The 27,621-nt window shown below is 34.9% G+C and overlaps 1 protein-coding gene across 2 annotated transcripts in view; it reads left to right on the top strand.

The window, feature by feature from the left end:
* Window positions 1–27,621, top strand: part of LOC149541961 (transferases, transferring acyl groups) — a 185,652-nt gene that overhangs the window by 52,495 nt on the left and 105,536 nt on the right. For both annotated transcript variants that reach the window (XM_089797011.1, XM_089797010.1), the window contains exons 4-8: window positions 17,946–18,082; window positions 18,207–18,280; window positions 18,431–18,521; window positions 18,648–18,737; window positions 24,240–24,310. In XM_089797011.1, coding sequence (XP_089653137.1) covers window positions 17,946–18,082; window positions 18,207–18,280; window positions 18,431–18,521; window positions 18,648–18,737; window positions 24,240–24,310 — 463 coding nt within the window. The remainder of the gene's footprint in view (window positions 1–17,945; window positions 18,083–18,206; window positions 18,281–18,430; window positions 18,522–18,647; window positions 18,738–24,239; window positions 24,311–27,621) is intronic.

The following is a 27,621-nucleotide window of genomic DNA, read 5'->3' as shown; positions in this document are numbered from 1 at the left end:
ACCATTTGCTAACAGTGGCCTCTAATAGAATATTGTAGTGTTTCTTTAATGGTCAGCTTAGGTAGTCTCTAGTTTATTAGCTATGTTCCCTTGAGTCTTTTGGGATAGGGATGACAAGGGGCGACATGACGGGTTTCTGTGATGATAATTTTTTGTGCCGATTTGGGGACGGGGGACAGCAAATGGGGATGATTATAAAAATATAGGGAAATTTTAAAATATACACTGAAATTTGCAAATATACATGTCATTCATATGAAACTAAGCATAAAGGATGTTTTTTAAACATTATAAAATCTTAACATACACCATTTGAATGCCCTCTAGGAAATAATAACTGATTCAATACTCAATTGTCAATATGCATATCAGTATGTGAACAAAAATATAAATTTAGCAATGAACAATATCATAGAAATCTAGAAATCTAAATATGCCCAAAGGCTAGACGGCTGCCATAAAGTTTCATCATTATTTTCAAATTCAACATAGAAAACAAAATATAGAAAAATGAAGCAGACTATTGGTTCTATTTTGCTTCTGCCACCATGGCATCAAAGTCAGAGTCCTCATCCTCACTATTATGCTCTACAAGAAGCGTAGTCTCATCCAATGGAACCCCAACCTATCTCGGTGCTGTCTCATCCTCATCTATCTAGGTCACATCCTCAGGTTCAACATCCCACTGCAAAGCAGGAGTCTTCCTATGGAGTGTGATGATCCACAAGTTGAAGAGCACGATGCATCGCTACTAGCTTCTACACTTGTTTCAAGGCTGTGAGAGTAGCTTTCACTGCAATATTTTTTCCTATCCTATACAAGTGAAGGTATATAAAAGAATGCAATGAAAATGCACAAGGATCAAAGGGACCGGTCATTGCCTGGTAATGATTGGCTGCTCTCTCTTTCTTGTTCGTCTATGACAACTGCTCTTCAAGGTCTAGTAAGTCTTGCAATGTAAAGGAGAAAATAATTAGATCATTATGATCTACACAATGACTATGCACCTCACCTCAAATGCAAAAAACACTCCATTCATCTTTATGTTTGTACTTGCATAGAAAGGGAAAAATATGCATCAACAATAAAGTATCAAGGAAAGTGCCATCAATAATCAATAATAGCTATTACTGCTGAGTGAATACAAAATGGCCTTCCATAAGGGTTTGAGGTAAGCTCAACATCAATAAATATTATCAATAGGTAATGAACTTAATCAAATAAAGGATCTGCAATGAATATCAATCTTTTATAAATATTAAAGGGACATGTACTTTGTGTGAACCTTTTGTTTATGTTATCATACTGATTATAAGCACCAAAGCATCAGATTGAAGAAGCATTAAAGGGACATTGTTCTTTTTATTGGGGGATAGGATCTCTGCAAATGTAATAACACTTTTGATTTTCTGTGTGTTCTAAGTGCAGATTAGAATGTATATAAATATGAGTAGAGGAGACATGTTTCTGGTTATTTTAAGTTAATAACCAATTAGACAACATTAACAATAATAAAAAATTATTTATATATATTATATATTATAAATATATAAAAAATAATATTATATATATAAGTTTGTCTAATTGATGATTAACCAATAACCATAAAAGAATTATCTCTAGATCAATTTAATCCGATTGAAGCTACAACATTAACACTCCCTCTTAGCTAGGGAGGATTGTTGTAGAACACATTATGCTCTTAAGCATATAGAGAGAGATCATCTCAATATGATATTCTTGGAATGACATATTTAAGGGTATCAACATATATCCATCAACTCAGATGTTATCTTTACATATCATCCAAAGTATGATTCAACAAGAAATATCAATCACACTTATATTCTCTTGGTATGTGCATTGGTGTTGTGTTCATGATGACTACCAAAAGAATATGTTATATCCTAGATAGATGTGAGTTATCTAATTTTCGGCACACTTTGGGACAATAAATGAATGTAGTCCATCAGATAAAAAGTAATCAAAATGTCATGTTCTCCATCATGACAAGTATCTTAATCTCTGACACTCCGGGACAACAATGAAATGTAGTCTATTATGATACGTTCGTAATCATGATATTCGACACTCCGAGACAACTTAATGTAGTCAATCATGATAATAGGTCAAACCATTGTTAAGATCGTTGCCTTACAATAGTGACCTCACAAATACATCAATGAAAGATCGTTACCTTTCATGACACAATACACATATGCAAAATAGTAACTCTCATGATATCCACCGTGAACCAAGTCTTGCTCCTAGAGGGTTGAACAAGAGTTTTCACCTCAAACTTCTCTCTCACGAAGAATGTATTAAAGGGATTTCACCTCGAACTTCTCCCTCTCAATCTATTGATCTTTTTCTGTTCAAGTTTGCTTCTAATTGGAATGTCAGACCCTCTCTGAATCTCAGACCCTCTCTGAATCTGATATCAACCTTTTGACCTCCTTGTACAAGTTTCAGACTCTCTCTTTATATAGAAGGATACTCATAATTTCAATAATCAAGGATATTCACTTAAAGAGCCTCACTTTATCTAGCTGGATCATCAAATGACTGATGAATTCTTGATCATAGCTTCTTTGGAGTTGCTGCCATAAGATTGAGTCTACACCAAAGTAACGAGACTCAGACCCGGCTCAGACTTGGCATGGGTAACTCGACTTGTGACTCAGCAAAGTGATAAAACCCTCAAAATTTAGTGATTTTTTAGGATTTAAATTAATTCCATGCACCTATTATTGAATAAAGCCTAAAGACACAATAACATCATAAAATAGAAGGTAATTTGATCACATACATAACATACATGGATTACGTAAGTACAAAGGCAGATTTTAGATGTATTAAGAAAATTTTGAAAACAAAAATAAAAAATCAGCCGAGTTAGATGAGTCAGTCGAGTCAACTAGGCGAGTCAGCCGAGTCACCCAGCTGAGTCAGGCGAGTCAAACGAGTCAGGGTCACTGGTTATTTTGACCCGACTGAGGTAACTCTACTCGTTGACTCGGACAACTTGCTTGACTCGCGGCGAGTCTCGTTACTATGGTCTAGACAATATTTGGTAGCATGTGTAAGGTGTCGACTTTCTTTTCCTGCAAGAACATCCTCAGACATAAAGGAAAAGATCAAGGCAAATAACTTGTATAGAATTTATAGAGTTACAAATAATAGAAAGAATACAATGAGTAGATAAATATTATACTCAGATAAGAAATACTTATCTGCACATGAATTGAACATCTCCCCTTTAAAAATGGGTCAAGTGGGAATAAAACATTGGTTATTATTCCCCTCCCTCCCTCCCCCACAATGTAAAATTTCCACTCTTATATCTACGAACCGTTTTGCATCACATCAAATATGAAAAACTTCTTTTTGTTCTTTTTCTTACTCTCATTAAATATATTGTGGGTTTTCCAAATTAATAAACCTCCAAATTCCCTAAATTGATGAATCAATTTTAAAGCTTCTTCAATCATAGAAGGATACCCTTCTTACACGATACCAATCATAGAACAATAATATTGATCTTCCATGTATTAACTGTCCCTTGACTCACTGCTTTATTCCCAGAAGAAGGCACAATTATTATTATTTAAAATACATATTTGTTTCTAATCCTTTTGTCTGCATTATCAGATCATATCATCATATTTCTATTCAACCCCATTTTGCGAAGTAAATGGTAAAATACTTGCTTAATATTAATAGAGACCAAGAGGTCAATATATACAAAAGAATAAAACGATGTTTCCTTAGGAAACAATTGTACAGAATAGAAACATTCCATTCTAGCTAAAAGAAAGCTATTAGATAACTACAGATTATCTAATATTAGAAACATTCTAATATTTACAATAAATTACAAATAGATAACCATTTACTAATAATAGAAGCTTATCTATTAACATAATACCCTCTCTTAATTGTTAATCTATCCACAACACCAAGGTGTCCTCTGAATTTAACAATCTTATCAGGACCTTTGCTTGGTGAGAATGTTTGCAGTCTGATCCGTGGTAGGAACATACTGCAAGTCTATCGTACCATCTTCAACTAGCTGTCATATGTAGTGACAGTGAACATCCACATGCTTGGTTCATTCATGGAAGACTAGATTTCATGCTAACTTGATAACGCCTTCGTTATCAACAAAGAAAGTGGTCGGCCCTGTTGGTGACATCTACATATCCCCAAGCATCCAACGAAGCCCAACAACTTCACAACCTACCTTAACCCCCTCTCTGTATTTAGCCTTTGTAGAGGAGAGAAATTGCCTGTTGCTTCTTGCTGGTCCATGAGATACCACTGGATCCCAGACTGAACACATATCTAGAAGTTGACTTTTTATCGTCAACGAAGCCTGCCCGATTTGAATATGTGAACCCACTGAGTCTAGGATTAGAACTTCGAGAGTAAAGAAGTACTAAATCTGTAGTGGCCTTCACATAACGAAGCACACGCTTTGCTACCATCCATTGATCAACATTAGGAGCTGTCATAAAACGTGAGATGTACTTGACTGTGGAGTTGATATTGGGCCTAGTAGCTGAGAGGTAGATGAAGCTGCTTACTAGTTGCCTGTATATAGCATCATCAACCGGAGAGAAATCAGACTTGAAAAACTTGGCTAATAACACAAGACCTTTCTCCATGGGTGTAGATGCAGGTTTGCAATCCTTCATACGGAATTTGTCTAACAGACCCCTGATGAATTTGGACTGAGAGATGTGAAAGATCCCTGATGGATCTCTGTTGCAAATCTGCTGTAGATTTATTTTATTTTTGTTTTTTCCTGTTTATTAATGTTTTCTTGTAGAACTAGACGGAAATGCAGAAGAGTTTGTTTGTCTTTGTGTTTTTGATGATTATTCCACATAGAAATGAGAAGTAACAAATGGCAAGAAAAGAGTCTGAAAATAAATAACAATATGCAGTAAAGTCAGAGTTGATACAAATCGTACTAGGCAGATCTCTGAATTAAAGAGTCAAATAAAAGATCCAGTACATTTCCTCTAACAATGACGCCACAACTGGCTGATGAAAACGGGCTGATAAGATGCAAGATTCTGCTGTTGAGTAACCGATTTTTCTATGTATCCAAGTGCTGCAAATGATAGAGTACGGCTGCAAGTACGGCTGCAAGAAATGGCAGTGTACGGCTGCTAGAATTCACCTTCCATACGCCAAAGAACATGCCCAACAAAACAAACTGTAGGCCCAAGCTGAAGTGGCGTCTACCTTCCTCCTGAATATTGTTGAAACTACTGACAAACCAATACCCAATGCTGCTGAGGGTTACGTCCCAGCCAAGAATTACCCTGGGGTTTGCGTCCAGAATGCAAATCGCTCAAGCAGAGCAAATCTGAAAAGAAGTGTTTGAAAAATATGCATAATCATGAGAAATGGCGCCCATCTCCTTATAACCCTTTGCAAAGCAATTCGAACCCTAAAGTGACCCCCAATTGGCGTTGGCTATAAAAATGAATTAAATCTTATTTTAAAGTGACCATGTCACTAGAAAATGACCTTTTCCACCATAGTAATAAATCCACTCACCGAATTGTCCTGAGACCAAAGAGGAAGATTTAGAGAATTTCAAGACCTTTCCAATGAGCTATCATAACATGGGATACGTATCCAGATGAGGCCAAAATTCCCTTATTACTCCAAAATGGCTATTAACTTAGCCTTATTTAAATATTAAACGCTAACTTAGGAAATATTAAAAATATAACCCAAATAGCCACAAACTGCCCAACTGACATCACAAACCATAAAATCATCCTGTCACCTATCTGCGACTGAAGTCGGAAATCAAGGATCCATTGGCAGTTTCATCCCTAAAATCTAGGGATGCTCCTAAAATTTAGGAAACAAGCCCTATCCCTCTGAAACTGAACCCAAAGGGTCATCTCATGGAAACCCAGCCCTGAGCATGATCATACCTCCTAAAAAGTAGGAATGAACCCCATAAATGTAGGAACTGCCTCTTAAAAACAAGGAACGTCACCCAACTGATCAATACCCACCAGAAAACCAAGTCCCCAACACTGAATAACCATACCGGGTCTCTATCCAACCCTGTCAGCCTACAAGACCCCATAATAAACTAACTCACATGTCTCTGTTAGACTGAGCTAGAGTGGGGACATGACAAGATGAATATATCAGAAGATTGTTGCCAAACTTAAACACTTAGGCAATAATGCATGAGCCCAAGGTCATTCATATCAAAAGACTGGCATAGAGTATTTGATTCCCTGAGTCAAAGATGTCGAACTTCAATTGATGATCAAATCATCCACATAAATAATCAGAAGGATGATGTCACTGTCAGTAGTCTTGATGTACAAATTTGAGTGTGAAGAACTCCTTTGGAAGCCTTGACCACTGAGGTACTTATTTTATTGTACCATGCCCTAGGGGCTTGCTTCAAGCCATAGAGAGCTTTCAGCAATTTGAGAACCTCATGGTCTTTACTAGCAACCTTGAAACCAGGAGGCTGCGTCATGTAGACCTCTTCGTGGAGATCACCATTTAGGAAAGCACTCTTGACGTCCATATGATGGATCTTTCGGTCAAATTGTGCTGCCATGGCTAGGACTAATCTGATTGTGCTCATCTTTGCAGTAGGGGCAAAGGTCTCCTCATAATCAATACCCTGAAGCTGAGAAAAGCCCTTTGCAACTAAATGAGTTTTGTACTTATCCAAAGTACTATTAGATTTGTATTTGATTTTGTAAACCCAATTGTAGCCAATGAGTTTTGTCCCTGGTGGAAGATCATAAAGGACCCAAGTGTTATTCTTCAGTAGGCTTTGGTGTTCATATGTCATGTTCTGTTCCCACTTTGGAATTTCTTTGGCCTCGGAATATTTTTGATGTTCAAACACACTGTGAATGTTGGCCATGAGAGCAAAGTTAACTCTGTAGGTTTTCCCTTTTTTTGAGCAGTTGTCCCATCAATGATCTCATCATCATGAAGATCAACAAGTGTCTTAGCCCACTACTCAGGCCGGAGAGGAGAATGACCAACATTAGTATCAGGAGTTGCTCTATGATCAGGTTCCTCGTTTGAAGAATCTAGATCAAACTCAAGCGAAGCATCTACAAATCTGGACGATCTTGCAGGAGAAGCTTGAGATGTTTGTACAGGGATCATTGGTATAATTGGAGTTGTAGGAGCTACTGGAGCCCTCCCATTAGGTGGACCTAATGGAAGTCTAACTCCCAAATCATGAGCCTTCATAAGCTGGTTTGCTGGATCATGAACAAGAGAAACAAGCATGAATGGTCCTTGCTGCTCATCAAAGATTACATCACGACTGTATAGGAGACAACATGTTTTAGTGTCGATCAAGTGGTAGGCTTTCTGAAGACTACTTTATCCAACAAGCATGATTTTCTGACTTTTTCCATCCAACTTAATGTGGGATGCATCAGAGATCCAAACAAAAGCAAGAGAGCCAAAAACCTTTAAGTGATTGATTCTGGGCTTGTGACCTGACTAGGCCTCTTCCAGAGTCTTACCTTCGACCGTCACTGTGAATGACTGGTTTGAAAGATACATTGTAGTGTTATCTGCTTCTGCCCAGAACTTCTTTGGAACATGTTTGTGTTCGAGCATGGATTGAACCATCTCAGTGGTTGTTTTTGTTTTGACATTCAACTACACTGTTTTGTTTTTTGTGTGGGGTGTGATTAACTGGCAATTGATGCCATGAGTATACAAGAAGCTAGAGAATTCATTAGAACAAAATTCACCCCCATTGTCTAACCTAAGAGTAATAATAGATTTCCCAAACTCTTTTTCAACTAAAGGTTTTAACTTCTGAAATACAGGAAATGCATCTGATTTCTTTTAAAAAAAATATACCCACATTTTTCTACTGAAATCATCAACAAACAACAAAAATACCTGTACCCAAGAACAAAAGGAGTGGCCATAGGGCCGCAGATGTCAGGCATGAACAAGCTGAAGTACCTGAAAAGCTCCCCATGAATTACGACAGGTGAAAGGTGTGCGATGTTGCTTCCCAGCTTGGCATGCATCACAAACTCCAAGCTGCTGAGTTTGAATCTTTGGCAAACCGAGGACAAGCTCTTCCTTAGAAAGCTAGAGAGATAATGCACATGTAAGTACTCATACCATTGATGCCAAAGTATGCTTACAAAAGACCGCTGAGTAACCATAGCTAAGTCTCGAGAATCAGCAAAATTGGTAAGTTGGAAAAGACCATGATCCTCAAGACTCACTGCAACAATAGACTGAGTCACCCTATCAATGATGTTGCATTGATGTGAACTGAAGGTGACATCTAACTGTGGAGAGTGTCGCAACAACTGACTAACTGAGAGTAGATTTAGTTCCGTCCCTATAACGTATTACACATCGAGGAAAATGAGATTCCTCCTAGCAGACTGAATTTGAATGTTGCCTTTAGCGACAACGGTGTAATCTTCTCTGCCACCAAAATGAACAAAAGCTGAATAAGGTTGGTTGTCAATGAACTGGTCTCTGCGATGGGTGAAATGACGAGAGGCACCTAAATCAATGTACTAGGTAGATGACTTCACATGATCTGCAGGTCTTTTAGCCATGAAGGTGTAAAAGGTAGATTTTGTTTGCTCAGTGTGCTCTGTACAATTCCCTTTGTGTTGCAAACTTGATTGCTTAGATTGGGCAGCTCAACGTTTTTGACATTCAACCTTCATGTGGCCTTACTTGTGGCAATAGTGGCATTGAATGTTCTTCTGAGAGCTTTCTAAAGTTGGAGCAGAGGACTTCTGTTGAGACTTGCCTTTATCCTTTTGAAAGGATTTAGCAGCAAAGGCTTGCTCTGTGGAGGTGGAGCTGGAACTGCTATCGAATTGTTGTTTCCACCGATCTTGCTGAAGCAGGAGTGTACAGAGATATATGAATTTCAGATCAGAAGAAGTGATGTTGAGAGTCTCGATAAAATGCTCATACGACTTAGGTAAACTCCTAAGAGTGGTGACTAGAATGTCCTCTTCCCCCATCTTGCCACCAATGGAAGGCAATTGATCACAGATTTCCTGAATCCTATTCAGGTGAGCTTGGAGCAATTTTCGCTCATCCATGATAATAGAAAACAGAGTGTTCTTAAAAAAGAAAGCTCTGCTTATGTTAGAAGTCTCATGAAGATTCTTGAGATGTGCCCATATTTCGGCAGCTGTCTTGCTGGATGGAATTTGAGAGAGCTGATCATCAGCTACGAATAATTTTAGAAGTATTGCCACCTCCCGATCATTCAGATCCCATGTATCTTGATCAGTAATAGGGGCAGTTGGACGCTGTATAACACCTAGAACAATTTGACCAGTATTCTGATACTAAAAAATTGCTATTATCTGCTGCTTCCAAGTGCCATAATTCCGACCATTGAATTTTGAATTGCTCTCGAGCAAAATATTAGTCAGAGATGCCATGGCACGTTTTTCAATGAAAAGGTGTGAAAATTTGTGAAGGCATGTACTTTGAGGCAAAAAATGGAAGACCCAGAAAATTTGAAGGGGTGTCTTGAAGAGAGCTCAAAAAACCCATAAAGAATATGTTGTCGATTTTTGGATCTGTTAGCTTGAAGATCGAGGCACCCAAAAAAAGCAGATGACAACCCAGTTGAAATCTCAAAGAACCCATCAAGAATCTGTAGTTTTTTTGATCCAGTACAGAAAATTAGGGTTTTGAACAAGAACAACCTTGCTGCAAAAAAAACACAAAAATGTCGGAAATGTGTAGAAAAAACAAACAACAGTTGCAGAAAAATGGCCGTAAGAAGCAAATATCATAGAAAATAATTTTGAAAAATATTACTTTGATAATTTTAAACAAGAAATCAGAATATTTTTTGAAAAAATTCAAATAATTAGCTCTGATACAATATTACAAAGTAATTGGTAAAATACTTGCTTAATAGTGATAGAGATCGAGAGGTCAATATATACAGAAGAAAAAAACGGTGTTTCCTTAGGAAACGATCGTAAAGAATAGAAACCTTCTATTCTAACTTAAAGAAAGCTAAAAGAAAGCTAAGAGATAACTAAAGACTAACTAATATTAAAAACATACCAATATTTACAATAGATTACAAATAGATAACTGTTAACTAATAATAGAAGCTTATCTATTATTATAATACCCCAATGATATTGCCTAGATACGCAAATGTAACTAATAATTGTATAGTATTTTAAGCATCATGTAATGACGCCTTTCTCGAAGGCTGTCAATTATCAAAGTTTAGTACATAGGGAAACTTAATTATATCATATCAACAATATTAACATTATAATATATCTAATTAATATGGTTAAGCTATTGACTCCGTATTTATCCTACTATACCTATCCTTATGAGAGCGTGGATTTACTTGTTGTAGGGCGCTTGACACTAGTATACTCTCTAGTTTTACTCCACCTCTCCCTACACAACACCAACTATCACCTCTTAGGAGTACAATGAAGAGATAAGAGAATTGACTTAAAAAAAACTAATTCCTTTGTATTACAAGACTCGTATGATCTGTCATGTCCGCTATTTTCCTCCTGTAGAATTTAACAAATAAACAAAAATTATAATATGATTTATTATTCAATTAACTATACAAATTGATATACTAATTAATATAATATAATATTATATAAATAACATAATATGATATTATATAATCATTGATAATAATAATAATACTAATACTAATAATAATAATAAAGAAGTATATAGAACAAGTATTTAATGAATAGCTGAATATGATTTTGTAAATGATAATAAACAAAGTTACAAATAATAATAATAAAAAGATTAAATAAAATAATATTAAATATGACAAATGTGTAAATATTAAAATAGAAATTGTACTCCCAAAAGACATGATTGAAGTCAGAAATATAAAATAGAAGAAAAATTATATATAAAAGGGGAGAAATGGGCATCCTAATAGGGAACTCAAACAGAGATACGAGTGGAAATAGCAGAGGGAAATTACCAAATGTTTGAATGCTAAAGTCAGCAAATAAGAACTCCAGTGAGAAACAAGTTAGAGGAACAAGAGTCAACAAATAAAGGTCATCTACAGTCATCATCCCAATAGATGTACAGTTCAGCGATAAGAGGTTGAACAATAGCTGCCTTGCTCAGGTCTAATTTGACAGCAGATAAGACTGGAGTGAATGTTTATGGACATAAAGGACCCACCGTGAAAGGCTATCCACCATAGCTACAACAAGTTTATCCAAACCTCTTATCACAAACATTTATACAGTCAGTGAGCAACATGGAATTATTGACAGGTTCATGGAATAGAGACCTGCAAAAAGAAAGAGGTCTGAATCAAAACAAGAAATCTCAAAAGAAGCCAACGCAACAATATAATCCACGCCAGGCTCGGAGGTCTGAATCAAAACAAGAAATCTCAAAAGAAGCCAATGCAACAATATAATCCATGCCAGCCATATGAGCCAACACTTGCGTCAACTTAACAATAATGGGTGTCCATCTTAGACAATTATAAATTACTTCTTTGAGATCAGAAGGCTGCGGTGGAGAATGGGGATGCACATCAACGACTGCAAACAGGGATATAGACGAAGTTTCTTATCAATTTAAAAAATAAATTTCAGATTCGGTGTGTTTACAACAGTTGAAGCCTTTGCTAAATTGAGAAGAATCATTGAAAGCCATTATATACATCAGAGAATCAATAACAAGTAGATGCATATTCAATATCTAGATTGAGAAAATAAGCACATCATTACCCGACAGTTTGACATAGTCACCGACAGGTATAAGAAGACATTCAGTTTGTTGAGAGAGGGGGAACACATAGGATGGATTACAAGGACTGTCATGTGGATTACAAGCACAGCATGAAGACACTAAGGGAGGTTAATATAAAGAAAAAATTTATATTAGTATAGTCAAATAGCCAGTGAATGAGAAGGATAGAAATCAATAAAGGGAAAGCTTACACTAGTATTCTCACGATATCTATATCAGTCCACTTATATATATATATTATATCTGATAAGGTGAATAGTCACGGTGATACTATATAACCATGAAACTATTGCAATTACATACGAACCCTCAATTTAGCAGCGGAGTATATATAATCAAGTTTAATTGTTGATGAAGATACACAATCAGGAAGATTGGTATATATGGAACATCTAAATAGTCATTATGAAGAGAGTTGATATTTGCAATGAGTATATTGCTTGTACACAAATTTGCCTTAGAGTATAAGTATTAGTCTTTGCAATTGAAGTTTTGAGAAGATTATTTCGATATTTGAAGCTAGCTGCCTAAGGGACATTATATAATCCCACTTGATCATTCCCCCGTTTAATGAATTGTATTATGTTTATTTATTTGTATCCATATCCATGACATATATATATATATATATATATATATATATATATATATATAATCACCCTTATATGTCATATATAGTAAACTATATATCCCCCATATAAATATTTTATATATAAATCTTACTTGACTATAATTGTTATGAACAATATTCCCCTTTTTCTTATATTGGTTATGGTTATGTGCAGTGCCTTGCATCCAAATTTTTTTGATGTGGAGCGCTTACCTTAATTCATCCAACTTGGCACTTTACCAATTAATACTTCTGCACACCAATGCTTTGATTGCCTGTGCTCGTTATTTGGTCAACCTCTACTCTTTCCCCCGCGGTGATGGTATCAACTTCGATTAATCCGACACCACTGCCAACTCATACTCAAGCCTCCTGATGCCGCATTTAATGGTAAAAGATTTTGGTTTTTCCTTGTTTGATTTCTTATTAGATAAAATCCAATCGTAATCCTTCCTTGGGTATTTGCTTTACTCGGTCAAATCACAGTCATCTATTTTCGATGGCCATATAAACTTGATCGTAATCTTCTTCGATGCCGATGAAGGATATTAATTCTGAATATGTTTTAATGATTGTCTTCCTCGTCCCTACTTTGACGTGACATTACTATACCCTATAAATAGGGTGCTGTGGAAATGAAAGGCATGTCTGTTCAAAACATTGTGTCTCCTCACCTGCCGACGTGGGCAACAAGGTGTCTATTCAGTCTATGTGTCTACCTTATGATACGTTGGTCAAATTAATTTTACTTTGCTTCGTTTGAGGGTTTATGCCTTAGCATTTGATTTCCATTTCCTTGATTTAATATTGTTAGGATAAAATAATTATTTGGATTTATGATTCAACTAATAATAACATTGAATTACTATTAATGTAATTTGTCTTTGATATTTAACTTTAATCATTTATTATCTAAATTTGATAAATCCAAATCAAATAGTTATTTGGTTTATGCACAAGAGAAATAATAATTAGAGAATTAGGGAAATAATTATTATTTAATATATGACAATACAGTTATTGTTTATTGCCTATTATTTGGGTTCATGACAAGTCCGCCCTTCCTCAAATTGCTTGCCCTCAAGCAATTTTCTTATTTTCATGTAACATTGTGTAACTTAAAATCAATGGCTTCAAAAAAATTATCTTTGTTTGGGTTGTACAGACATTCATTGTTGTAGACAATGAGTATGATGTGTTTTTAAAGGAGCAGTGTAGGTACAAGTGCAGGTGGATCTGGACTGGGTTTGAGGGGATTGTAAGAGAGTTGGAGCTAGTATGACTATACAGAATTTAAAAGTGCGGGTGAGCAAATATGAGGTGGGAAAAACCCTCGAGGAGGGCACTTTTGCCAAGGTGAAATTTGCCCAGAATTCTAAGACTGGTGAAAGCGTGGCCATCAAGGTGCTCGACAAGGAAAAAGTGCCAGTTCACCAAGTATGCTGGTAGCATTTGCATGTCAGTTCACCAAGTGTCTTATATTACTCCATTGTATTCTATCTTTTAATTCTTTCTAGGTCCCGCATATGTGCTGGTGATAGTTATTCTTTTGGACTTCAGTTACGTTTTGCCAAGAAAAATCTAATTAAAGAGTTATAACATATATGGCATCTGTCACATTTAAGAAATGAATGTCAACATGCAAGATCATTCCTCCATCATTGCTCGCTTCAAGTTAATTTTCATTCCGTTAGTGATGATGGTATCGGCTGTAAGACATATATAATCTCCAGTTTTACTGCTACCACATGTATTCACTTTGCGATTGATAAACTTCCTTCAGATATATGACATTTGGAAAAACGGCTTTGTCTGTATGCACAACCTCTCCATTTCTATCGACCGCTTCTCAGATTTAAGTTTTTTTGGTATCTTTGTTTTGGAAAATCGCATTACTCAAATTTGATGATGATAATCTTAGATAGGTGTGTTCTGTAACAACTGCGAACTGCCTCGATCAGTGGTGATTTCAGTGAATGATTATTCCTATGTTTCCAGAGTAGTAGCTTTGATATATATTGAGCAACTTATCATTCATCTGTTTTGGCATCTCACATTGACCATGAGCTTGTAATGGAAATTCCTATCTTGTCTTTGTGAAGCTTTTGGTCATGCATGGATCAATTCTGTTGGAAACGGGTCATGCATGATGAGACCAACTCTGCTATAGAGTTAACACTGAGAGGGAGCTTATTTTTTTTTAAGGAGGTTTCTTTAGCTATCTTCTTATGATACTCAAAGTTATATTTCAATCATTGAATGTATGTTACTAATAAGGTTCCTTATTTGTGATAAGTTATTGGTATTGTAGAATTTAAGATTCTTGCTGGAAAAGAGTTTCAAATGTGATTGCATTCTTTAGCTGCAAAGTGGGACTTTGTTGTGAAATAGTATTGCATGGAATTGAAGAGATAAGTATTATTGTAATGTTGATATCATATTCTTATAATTATATTGATGCTATGAGATTTACAGGGATTATTTTGAATCTCTTTGTTTATGTGTGTTTATTGAGATTAGACCACAAAGAGATGAGTATTTATGATTATTGCTAGAAATAGAGTATGCTATTGTTTGATATATTTGATTGATTAATCTTTTAAATCTCATTTAAATCTCATTGTTGCAGCTGCAACAAGAAAGGCAATAGGTTGCTTTGGGAGATGTTAGATTCAGAGGGAGACTTCATAATTAAGAGGGAGTGCTGATGGAATCCCCTTCATTATCGTACATGCTTGTGATGCTTGTGGTATTTGTATAATTTGACTTAAATGGAACTAAGTCTTATTTTGTTATATCTACTTCAATTATGTGTGAATAAATGAGATTGTAAGATCAGCTATGATAACTCTTTCACTATGCGATTGTGAACATCATGTTGAGAGAGTCCATGATGTCATCACGTTGAGAGATTTCGTGATGGGAGTTGGATGTCATGTTGAGAGATTCCATGACTGTTTATGTTGAGAGTCCATGATTAAAGGCTTAATTGTGAGTCTTACAAATCTGTCATGTTGAGTGATTCCATGATTATTGACAATGAGTAAATTGTTCTCTTAGCGTCATGTTGAGTGATTCCATGATTATTAACAATGAGTAAATTGTTCTCTTAGCGTCATGTTGAGTGATTCCATGATTATTAACAATGATTAATTGTGACCAGTTATCATGTTGAGCAATTCCATGAAAATTAGTAATTGATACAGGTTTTTATGATAAGCGAATCCATGAATATGAGTAATTGTTACAGGTTTTCATGTTGAGTGATTCCATGAATTCTATAGGATCTATATGATGAGATTTTATCATTGACTTTTGGTTGTAGTCTTGTGTGATTGTTCAGTTAAAGTTCTCTTTGGCTAAGAGGGAGTGTTGAAGATTGTAATTGCAATAGAGATCTTTATCTCTAGAAATATGGACGTTATTACTATTATTGTCACCTTCAGCTGAAGAGGACATTTAAAGTTTAAATTTGTAATATTAAATGTAAATGACGTGTCATTCACATGCATTGAGGCATGAATATTCGAACAGTTATAATTAATTATAGGAGTTATCGGAATCTCAAGAGACCTTCGGTTATAATGTGAAGAGTCTCTCCTATTGTTATATATTGGCATCAAGCAAAGGATATTGTACACTTAAACTTTTATCATCAATAAAATGATCTTTTGTTGTGTGGCTGGGTTTTTTCTTCATTCTAGAAGGGTTTTCCTAGGATATCTTCTAGTGTTGATTTTCTTTCTAATGATATTCTTTATTACTGATTTTCATCTTTAGTTTCTGGGCCCTAGTTTCAACAACTCTAACTTTGCATCATGGAAAATACGAGTAATGATTATTCTATGAGAAATGGATATAGAGGGATACATAGAGGAAGATAAATCTATGCCAAAGAATGATCTAGACAAAACAACCTGGAAAAGACATAACAATAAGGCTATGAAAATCATTATAGATTCTGTCAAAGATCACATCCTCCCATCTATAGCGAGCCTTAAAACTGCTTATGAGATGTTTTCCACTATTAAGAATACTTTCAAAATTAACAACACTAGTAGATTATTAACATTGAAGCGAGATCTTCTATACATTAAAATGGTCAATGGAGAATCGATTACATCATATTTTCTAAGAATCTCAAAGTTAAAAGATCAACTTGCAACAATTGGAAGTCAAGTAGATGACAAAGAACTTTGTATTATAGCTCTAAAAGGTTTACCTTTATCTTGGGAAACTTTTATTCGTGGACTAAGCTCTCGACCTGAACTTCCTAAATTTGATCAACTTAAAAACAAATGTACTCAAGAAGAGTCTAGATTAATTTCAAGAGGAATCAGTTTAAATCAAGAGGGACATATTCAAGCTCCCCAAGTCAATACCAACAATAAAGGAAAGAAAGGTAAATTGAAACGAAAAAGAAAGGAATTCAACAAAACATACAAGAAAAGAGATTGGTCAAAAGTACAATGCTTCAAATGTGACAAATTTGGTCATACTCATAACTTTTGTCCAGAACCGAAGAAAATTCAAGCAGCATTAGCAGAAATCAAAGATGAAAAAGATGAAAACTTCGCATTCTACTTAGCACTCTCAAGTGAAACTAAACTCCAACAAAAATACATGGATAATTGACAATGGAGCATCTCGTCATATCATAGGCTTTAGAGATAAATTCGAAAGCTTTGAAGGATACTCCTTTGAAGAAGTGGCTTTTGGGGATAATTCTACACACCTGGTAAAAGGTATTGGATCATGTTCAATTCAACTAAATTCAGGTATCACTCTTCAACTAAAAAATGTTTTGTTTGTACCTAGTATAAAATGAAAGTTTATATATATATAATACATTATTACAAATAAACCGTTTAGAAGTCTGACACAACTCTTCATGTATCGGGCTGATTTAAATATGTTCACCGATGGTTAGTTAAGCCTTTAACTAAAGGTATTATGGCCCACGTAGGGGCATGACCCTAATGGCCACATAGAGTCATGTCCCTATGGGGACATGATTCATGAACAACATACATATAAGGAGTAAGCGCTGAGAACAGACACCAATCGATACAGCAGTGTTCTGTTCTTCAGCAGTCATCAACATTATATTTACAGATTTAATCAGAATTCTCTGCTATGATATAAATTGGCAGTTGCATCAATATTATTGTATTTGAATATATATTTGAAGGTAGAAATAATAACATAGATCAATATATATATTCAGTCTGAGTTAGAACTGTATTATATAGCAAATCTAAATTATTGATTGAAATTCAAAACCACTACTCTCTATCAGGGATCCACATAAATTTACAATAATGACAGGCAACTTAATTTTAATGTGACACTGGATATATTGAATAATGCCTAAAGGATAAGCAGTATATTGTCTAAAGGTAGAAATTGAGTGGCTATTCTTCTAGCTTGGGCAATGTGTTTCATTTGTCTTGTTTAATACTCAATGATATATTATTTTAGAATAAAATAATTGTGTTCTTACAGTAATTTCTTTTTTTCTCAGATCAAGCCGCATCTGCCGAGATTGAGAAAGAGAACCACAGTAGCACAAACACAGGATGGAAAGATTGGAGGAACTACACATTTAACTTGATTCTTGACTTTTGTCTCATTGTCGTACCAGCGCTCTCTTGCATAACAGTAAGTTCATTAAAAAATCTGTCTTGTACCTATGTCTTTTTTGTTGGATACTACACTGTATGTTATTATTTAAAGAATTCAAAAGGAATCAAGCTATATTTGCTGTATGTGTGACTGTTCGCAGATTCTGGCAGATTGGACATATGTTCTTATCATATGCCTGGTGCTTCTTGCATTATTTAGAATTTTCTGTATACGGTAAATACACATTATAATTATTTAATAGACATCTTATTGATTTTATCCTGTTTCATTGCAGCCATTTAGGTTTTCAACTTTTCATTGAGCTTGAAAATGGATACCTATCTCAAATGCTTGCATCTAACAAATTTCTAGCCTTTTATATAGATTTTGGCTCCATTCTGGGATTTCAACCCAAACCAAGATTGCTACCACGTCCTACTGGAAGCAAAGTCTATCATCGTCTAGATTTATAATGGTATGAGTATTAATGAATTTATTCATGTATAATGAATATTACTATGTAACACTTGCTAATGTCAATGATTACAATTGTAGACTGCAACTAACAAAATATTATTCATCTTTTTGAGAAAACAATAAGATGCTGTTGACGAGCTTGTCAATCTTGGCCGTGGACTTCAAAATATTCCCTAGAAGATATGCCAAAACTGAAACTTCTGGTACAGGATTAGTGAGTATTTTCCTTACATGCAAAATTAAGAGTTTAAGCTATTTATTTGTATTCAAAATATTGATAAGGTTGATTTCATTTAAGATTTTCTCTCTTTGGTTTCTACTTTCTAGTACATATGAATATCCAATGTGTTAAAATTAGATATTAATAATTACCCATTTCACATTCATATAGCCAACACGATTAAATTATGTATTTTGGTTACCAGAATAGCAAAATGTATGCTAGCTATAGAAATCACATGTTTAGATAGAACTACATGTTTGGCTACTTCTTTTTGATTGGTCAAATTGTTTTGACTAGAGCTTTGAACTAGTGAGGCTACAATGGGGGCTCCATCCCCGTAGTAAAATTCACAAGTCTGAGGCATTAGCACCTTTCTTGATTCGTCTCGTCAGTCTCTGTTCTCCTTATCTCTCCATGTACTGCACACACATCTTATCCTCCCATTTTTAATGCAGGCCATCCTTAAGCCTCCTCTCCTGACATCAGAATCAAACCCCTGCATGTATGGAAGCCCAACAAGGACCTCAAGCCCATAGGGCATGGGACAGGTACACACACAACCTATGTGCGTCTGGCACAGGTAAGCAAACACTCCAACCCAGTAAGAATCAGGTCCAATCACAACACAATCACCAATATCGTCCCTGCGCAACAACCGCCTGCACGTCCACCAAGGTTGGGCCAACCAAGCATTAACACTTGTGTTGAGCCAAGCAGGGATTTGAACCTTGGTTACACTGTCAACAATGCAATTAATTTTCCTGTACAACACAAGGTGACCCCCATGGTTGGCTACTTTTTAAAATATCTAATACAATGTCAGTTTGTCTCCCTCTGTAGTTTGGTTAAGTGTCTGTTGTCTTGTGCAGTTTTGTTTTTCTGCACCCCTTTTTCCACAATTCAAAGACCACTAGGAATTATACTGTAGTGGGACGGGCAAATTGTTTGCAATGCCAATACTTTCCAGACCTTCCATGGGTGTTTTTCTCATCGTGGAATGTCTGGCCATTGTTGTAGTTAGAGATATGCATTAAAAGGGAAAAAGCATGAGTTTTTTGTCAGCTTGTAAAAGCTTTCCCTGTTTCTTCTTTTCCTTTTTTTAATAAATCAGCAGTTTGCAAATTGCTAAGATAGGCTATGCTTTTTTCGTAGGTTTAAGCTTTATGTTTATTTATTTTTTCCTATTCTTAGGAAAACAAATGTAAGATGTGCTGGCTCTCTTTGTAGCTATGCCGAAGAATAGTTTCTTTTGTTTTTTGCAATTTTTTTGTTTTTTGGAATCTATTATTTTTTCCCGATTTTCAAAGACATGAAATGCTGAAATGAACAATTAAATAAACAATTACTAACAATGCCAATATAGAACCAATGACTTGCAATTTGTAACCTTGCAATATTATTACAAATAAGTCTCATGTAATTTGCAATTAAAATAAGAATGTGATTTATATGGTGTTCAATGTAAGTAACAACAGATCTCTAAACTCCACTCCAACTCCCAAATACCCTTCTCACATTGCTTCCAGCTGCAATGTTGCTTCGGTAGGATCAAACGGAGCCTTTGCTCTTTCAACACTGCTCCTAATATAAGAATTCACAGCTTTGGTAAACCTACGTCCTTGCTAGGTAGTTGGCCGCCCAGAATAATATATATTTTGTAGACTTCAAATGCTGCTTAGTAATAATATATTGTGCAGAGAAAAGAACATCACCTTGCAGCTCTTGTACGTGTTCTAGCCATAGTAATAACAGTAAGGAAGGCAAGCAAACTGATGCCCAAATAGAATATGATTCACAGCACAAAGAGATTTCAGTAGTGGTGTTGATTTGCAGCAGATAAAGGACAAGTCCAACGCCCAATCCAAATGCACATCAGAAAAAATAATCACACAAACCGTCCAATCTTAGTGCCTGAAATGCAGATTAAAATTGACCAAACTGGTATACAAGAGTATCAATTCGATCTCGAGAAGAACTTAGAAAATGTACACAATTCACCGTTGTTGGAACCTCTCAAAGTGTGAATCAGATTTGGAGGAATCAATCCTCTCACAAACCCATGATCAAAACCCTCAAGAAACTTCACAGGTAACAAAAATGCAATAGCCAAGATTGAATCCATTTGCTTCATGAAGTTTCTTTTATAATATAAAATGCAACTTGGCTTCTCCAATACACTTTTCATTAGAGATGCTTTATCACCACACCTTTTAATTAGAAGGTTTCATTTAATAATTTTGAATAAATAACTCCCAAGCTAAAAGCTTCACAAAGACACTTTTCACTTAAAAGGCTTATTCAACACACCATCAAATTATAACAATATAATGATAAAGTTCAATTATTAAGATAAACTTAATAAACAACTTATAATATGAAGCTTCATTAATTGATCCAATCAAACACCGAAGATGCCAAACACCAAGTGCCTCCACTGCACTGTTAAAAATAGTAATCGCTCAAAATTGACTTACTACAAATAGCAAGGTTTTCAACTGAGACCCTCAAATCAAACTATCAACTCACAAGGGTTGAAATGATGAACTGATCTAGCCAACTACAAGAACCCGCTAAAGTGGGGACATTACAACAAAAGCATCTAAATATTAAAGCCAATACTCTATTATTGTATTTTCATGAAGTTTTCAATAAATGAGCTTTGCATTCAGCTCTGTCTTTTGGACAGATCTAGTTTTGCGTTTTCTTCCAATATAATGTTATTCTGTTTCAGTTAGCTGTTATTTAAATAGACATTCCTAGGACCACAGATGGTAGTCGACCAAAGAAATAAGATAACGGGTGAGGGTGGCTACCAAGGTTTCCCTACTTCTTACCTCGTAGATAATTCTAGTATTGAATTTTGATTAAGAGCAGCCAAATAAGTTTTAAATATATGTACATTATCTTCTCATTTCCTAAATCTTGTGAAGTTTTTTTGGTGCACCAGAAATTTGTCACTGTTTCTACCCTTGAAACTTCTTTCCTCATTTGGTTCTCCCCCAGTGACGTTGTTGGTGTCATGACTTTATCTATCCAATGTCATTGGTCAACCAATGTCACTGATGCTTGTGTGTTCTGTGGGCACACTTGTACCATGATTTTTAGGCAAAAATAATCATTATGGATGACAAGTGTAAAAATAAGTTATTATGTTGTGAAAATCCTACAAAAATAAAATTAATTTTATTTGGGAGTATTAGTTCTCTTGTCGCGATGCTTTTTTTTGGAATACATTCATTATCTAAGAGGATTAGATTAATTTCTTCATCATACTTTTTAACATACTTTACTTTACAGTTGTGGAATGCAATCTAATTTTATTTAATGGTAATGTTAGTCAGGTGCTGTTTATGAGTTCCATCAACTCTTGTAATTCAGCAAATACTTCTCTTGGCTTTCCTCTTTTCTCTCCTTTATTTGAAATGTCTTGTTTTTGCAGTTTCTTTTCCTGAATCGAGTTGTTTTAGATTTAGCTCTAATTTTGCTTCTTTATGTCTCAATAGAACTGGTGTTGTCCCCAACTTTGCCCAACCTCTTTCATTTGTGTGTCCTATGTGCCTGGTAGGAAGAGCTGCTGTCCTCTACAAGTTGAATAGTTTCTGGTATTTTGTACTTTTGAACTAACATATCAAGTTCCTTTTTATTATAGGTTTATAGCTTGTGTAGTATCTCTAAATAATTCTTCATAATCTCTCTTGACTGGATTTGGTGATTGCAACTTAGGGAAAGTTTTGAATTTTGCTGATTTCATTATTTGCAACCTCTACGACAGCGACCCTACTTATTGCATTCCCGACATTAGGCCATTTGTTAATCCTTATCATGTATGATTGAAGATTTTTTCTTTTCATTTTTGTTGTTACTGTTACTGTTTGTGCAATATTTTGTGGCCTCGTATATCCTCCACTTGTTACAATTGGTTGTACTAGCATTGCTTTCTTTTCTTCTTTATAACTTATTCTAAAGGGCGCTGCCTGTTGTAATGAGCTTTAACATTGTGAACTGTGCATAACTTCACCAGACATTTAACGATTAATTTCAGTCCTGAAATGTATTTATCATCTTCAAATAAACCTATTAGAGGCACTTGCAGTATCTTTTGTTTTCAACACCCAACATGCTATCACAAGTGGCTCCATAGCTTGGAGGAGGGACAAATATCAAGCTTTCTCCAAAAGTGTTTTCAAGTGAACTCATAAGGCATCACATTAAGCTCAACAATAATATGTAATAGTTTTGTACTGATCCATTGTTCTCTCTTTTCAATTGAGCCATGCTCTTTGCAACCGTGGGAGTCCATGTGCCATTGCCTAAAATCCTTTGAAGTGATCCCTTTTGTTCTGATCACAATTTCTTGTTGTCAGCTTCTATTGATCATGGTAATAAATGTCGTAGCTTTGCAATGTTCCTGCTAGGAATCTAGATTCATCTATATTATTGGTCATATTGTGTAATACATAGTAATTTTCAAACTTTGAGTAGTGACCAACAATATGCTCATATAGTTCTTTGCTAAAGTTTTGTGATATAGGTACCAACAAATATTTGGTTTCCATTTCCCCTGTTTTAATGGATCTATTGCTCAAGTTTATATTAGTTGTTTTTCTGTAGAAGTCTCACATGACTGTGTTGTCTTTCTAGTAGATTTATTGTCCTGTGTCTGTTTTCTCTACCCAACAAGATTCTTTTTCTGTTTCAAGCTGCCGCAGTTCAGTTCTAAATTTGTAAGTATGTCGATTCTCAACATCAATATACAAAACAGGGATTTGATAGATGTTCATAACATCCAAATGGGATTTCTTTGGAAATGTTATCTATTCTATTATGATTCTAGTATGCACGTGACTTTTTTATCCTTATATGTAGCCTGAAGTATTCTTGTTAGTACGAGAAAAAGAAAGAGAATATATGCTTAAGAGAAAGACTAAAAAATTCTGTGAGTGACAATAGAACTGAATCGCTGACAAGAGATACAAGAAAGAAACTTCGACCATTAGAGGTAACCTTTCTGTAAATATTGTATGATTTTTACATATAATAGTAAGTAATAGTCTTTGAGGAATTTTTTTCTCCATCAAGTGGTGAACAATGTATATATCTTCTACATCTTTTAGATGTTCATTAGGGGTCTTTGAATCTTCCCCAATGTATTTGGGAAAACCTTTGGGAGCACTAGCTGGACAGTGTCCCATGCATCTGGTGCTACTAGTGAATTCGGAAGATTACCATTGGTCCAATTAATGACACATTTAACAAGAATGGAAACCCAACAACCCTTGCAAGCACAGTATAGAGTTTCAAATGTTTTGGACTAGCAAGTAGAAGGCACAAAAACCTGGTGGAGACTCTAATGATGACTTATTTCATCCTTGTGTATACTCTAATGTTTATTGTGCATCTATAAAAAGCAACAGATATTTTAGTAATGAATGTTCTTTGTTGGACTTTGATTTTTTCAATTTTAATGAAATGCCAAATAAATTGATCAAACAGATGGATCTTGGTGTTGGGTCATTTGTAGTTGCAAATGCAATGGTTTCAAGACAGGCACGCAATATTTCTATGTAAGTACTCAGAACATGGAGTTTTATTGTATTTTACACTGCTTTGTTTTAGATTTTTCATCGTCAGATGTTTTAAATTTAAGAATGAGTTCTGATTTTATAATTTAGTACTTTCTTGAAGGTACGCACTCATCATTATTGTTTTCATAGTTATTGTGCTTAGTTCTTGGTATTGTTGGGTCACAACTTACCATAGCAAGCATACATTTAAGCTAGAATGTATATTGATATTTTGGTCAAGATTAGTTATTCTATGATTTTGGAGACTAAGTTTTACATTATGGCACTTATTTTGCATCATAAGGTAGAGTCTTTTGAATCTCCCTGCTGCTAAGTTTGTAACGAGATAATCTACAGGTCTGAGTGTGCAGACCGCACTTAATCTTCTCCATCTAAATATCTAATGAATAGCATTTAATATATTCCTATAAACCTCTTGTGATATGTGGCGACTTCTAAAGAGTGATTAATATTTTATGCTAACTGAACAATTATGTTAGTGGCTGATTAAGTGTTAACCATTCTTGTAAATCGCCGATTTCTGGGAGAGTTTATATGTGCCAACTTAGGAAGTGAGGGACATGCCCTTTAGTCATGATATTTAGGGAGGTTATTGTTGTAGTTTTGAGAACACACAAATACATTTAAGTCTGCTCCCTCAAGCAACAATATCCAGTCGATTTATTGCAGAGATAAAACTACTATCAGATCAGAATAAAGGTTGACAACTACTTCATACTTAAGAATTTAAGAAGTTCATTTTCAGCAATAAAAGGATAGATTTACAAGTCTGATCAGAGGCACAGAATTTGCAGAAACTTTACACCTGCAACATCCTTTGTTGGATAGGTAAGCTTATAATGATCTAGCAATACTGGAGTTAATAATGTTGAGCACTGTTTGCAGTTAATTAAGACAATGACCAGATCTCTATAGTGTATGCTTGTATCTTAAGCATAGTAGCATTACACTTGAAAAGATCACAATTAATCCTATGGAATCTTGACCCACTGCACCTGCCCTGCCGTTTTCTGTCATGTCCCATTCCCGATATGGAATTTAATATTAATAAAAAAAAAAAATTAAAATAATAAAATGAATAATATTAAATAATAATAATGAAACTAAAAATATACAAAAATAAACAAATAATTATTTGATGCAGCAATTGATATATGAAACAGACAGTGTCTAAGTTTATAAGAAGCAACTCTATTGTGCTTGTCAAGTTGAGACACACCATGACTTTTGAATGATCTCTCTCTTGCTAAGAGTGAGTGTTAATGTTTTGTATCTGTGATAGATGTCATTCTCACATTGTGTGATCAACTAAGGTTTCTCATAGTATATTCACTTGCTGGACTTAGTCTTAGAAGCATCATGTATTTCAAGTAGGTGTATAGACTTCTCCTCATAAGTCATAACCATCACCATCGAGCTGAGATGACGTGTGTACCTATTGTTGGTTATCAAAATCGTTGATTAGAAACCTACGAGCCTTGCCTGCTCGATGCTGGGATATCTAATCGATTTTGGCCAACTTGATAGGATCAATCAAATTAATTTAAATCCTCTGCGCTTTTGGTTCTGCTAAACCAAGGCCTGTACACCTGATCTTGGATAGAAAAACTTGGATCTAAGATGTTTTATAGCAAATAGATATAGTGCAAAAATAATCTCCTTAAATGGCAAGATTTTAAGGAAAAACTTCCGAATTACGAATGATGAATAATCTTTGAATTTTAATTACTTTAGTAGAGTTGTAAGTTGCTGAAAGGAAAATTTAAAATAAATTACTAAAACAAATAAGTATCAAATCCCTCAAAGAAAAAAATTAGAAAATTGCCAGCACATAGATTGAGAAATATGAACAGTTAATGATTCGTGCCGAGTTTTAAATGGGTGATAGAGTCAAATTTATAAGTTTTACATACAACTTTATGATATTATAATATTAAATCTATAAACAAATTAATTATTGGGATGCATCAAATCATTTCGTTTTATGCATATTAAAACTATTCTATAATGTTTTAACCTCTAAAAGGATAAAATAGATACAAATACAGAAACAATTTTGATATTCCACAATATTTGTATTTATTAGGTCTAAATAGCAACAAATAATTTAATCCACTTATCCCAATAATAAATTATTAATAGAAAAACAAAAGATCGTAAAGGACGAACTATATAATATTTAACTCTAAAACCAATGAAAAACCTTACTGCAAAAAAGTCACGTTGAAGACACCTAGATGTTAATGCTCCACTCAACACATTCTCTTACAGTATTTAAAATGCTTGTCCAATAATCCTAATGTCCAAACGCTTAGTTCAACTTCAGTCCTTTTCAAAAGAGAAATTTTAAAACACATATGCTTTAGGAATGTTAATAGCCTTTTTTGAAAGTATTTGAATGGTAGTCATTTGATGTTCTATTACACATTTATAGAGGCCCAAACGGTTACCTCCCCAAACGTTGCATCCTTTCATTAAAACTAAACAATGTTAATTAATTTTTAATATGATTCGAATTTTGATCGGCAGTTGTATTTCTCCCATGGATTATAAATTTTGATGCGATATCTTTCACTCCCGTGGGTGTTTATTTGCTATACTTTTCATCTGCCAAACATTAATCCGCATGGAACTCTCCTTTACTGCCCTCCTGTTAAAACTCGAATATTTTATTTCCTCTGCAACCTCATATACGCATTTTGCGTTTATACTTTCATCTAGTTTCTCCCGTGCGTGAAGACTCCAAGACCCAATCGTATACCTGCCAAGACACATATAGAGTTAGAACGATTCATATATGTAAACATATTACTCATTTCGACCAATAAAGAAATGCTTCTTCAGTAAATATCCACGTGACCCGTGATATGTTTCCATATGTACGGATTGAATCTTCCCTGGACACCACTACTCCAGGTGTAAACTTCTGAAGTCGTTATCCTATAAAAATGGTGGCTTGGTTGCACTCGTTCCTTTCCTGTGCCTGTAAAGTATTCCATCTGGAACTTCACACTGCATGACTTTGGACTGCATTTTCAGACAAGGACGGCAATATTGTGCTTTATGCAGTAGTCTCCAACACTCATTACAGTAGACTCAGACACCAAATCCTGAGAGTGGTATGCAAATAATAATCATTTGTGGTGAGGAATTCAACATGTAATAGGCATAAATATTTTTGTCACCTGTTTGTATCCTTAAGCGTTATGCAAACCTGATAGATCCATTTCATGTTTTCCTTATATCAATAGTTAACTGTCATTTCTCATAGCCATAGCTTGCTTATAATA

The sequence above is a fragment of the Cupressus sempervirens genome, chromosome 8, assembly GCF_028749045.1.
Source record: "Cupressus sempervirens isolate cs-2001-9-10 chromosome 8, ASM2874904v1, whole genome shotgun sequence".
Taxonomy (NCBI): Eukaryota; Viridiplantae; Streptophyta; class Pinopsida; order Cupressales; family Cupressaceae; genus Cupressus; species Cupressus sempervirens.
The sequence above is the reverse complement of the archived record's forward strand: the minus strand, read 5'-3'. Positions and strand labels throughout refer to the sequence as shown.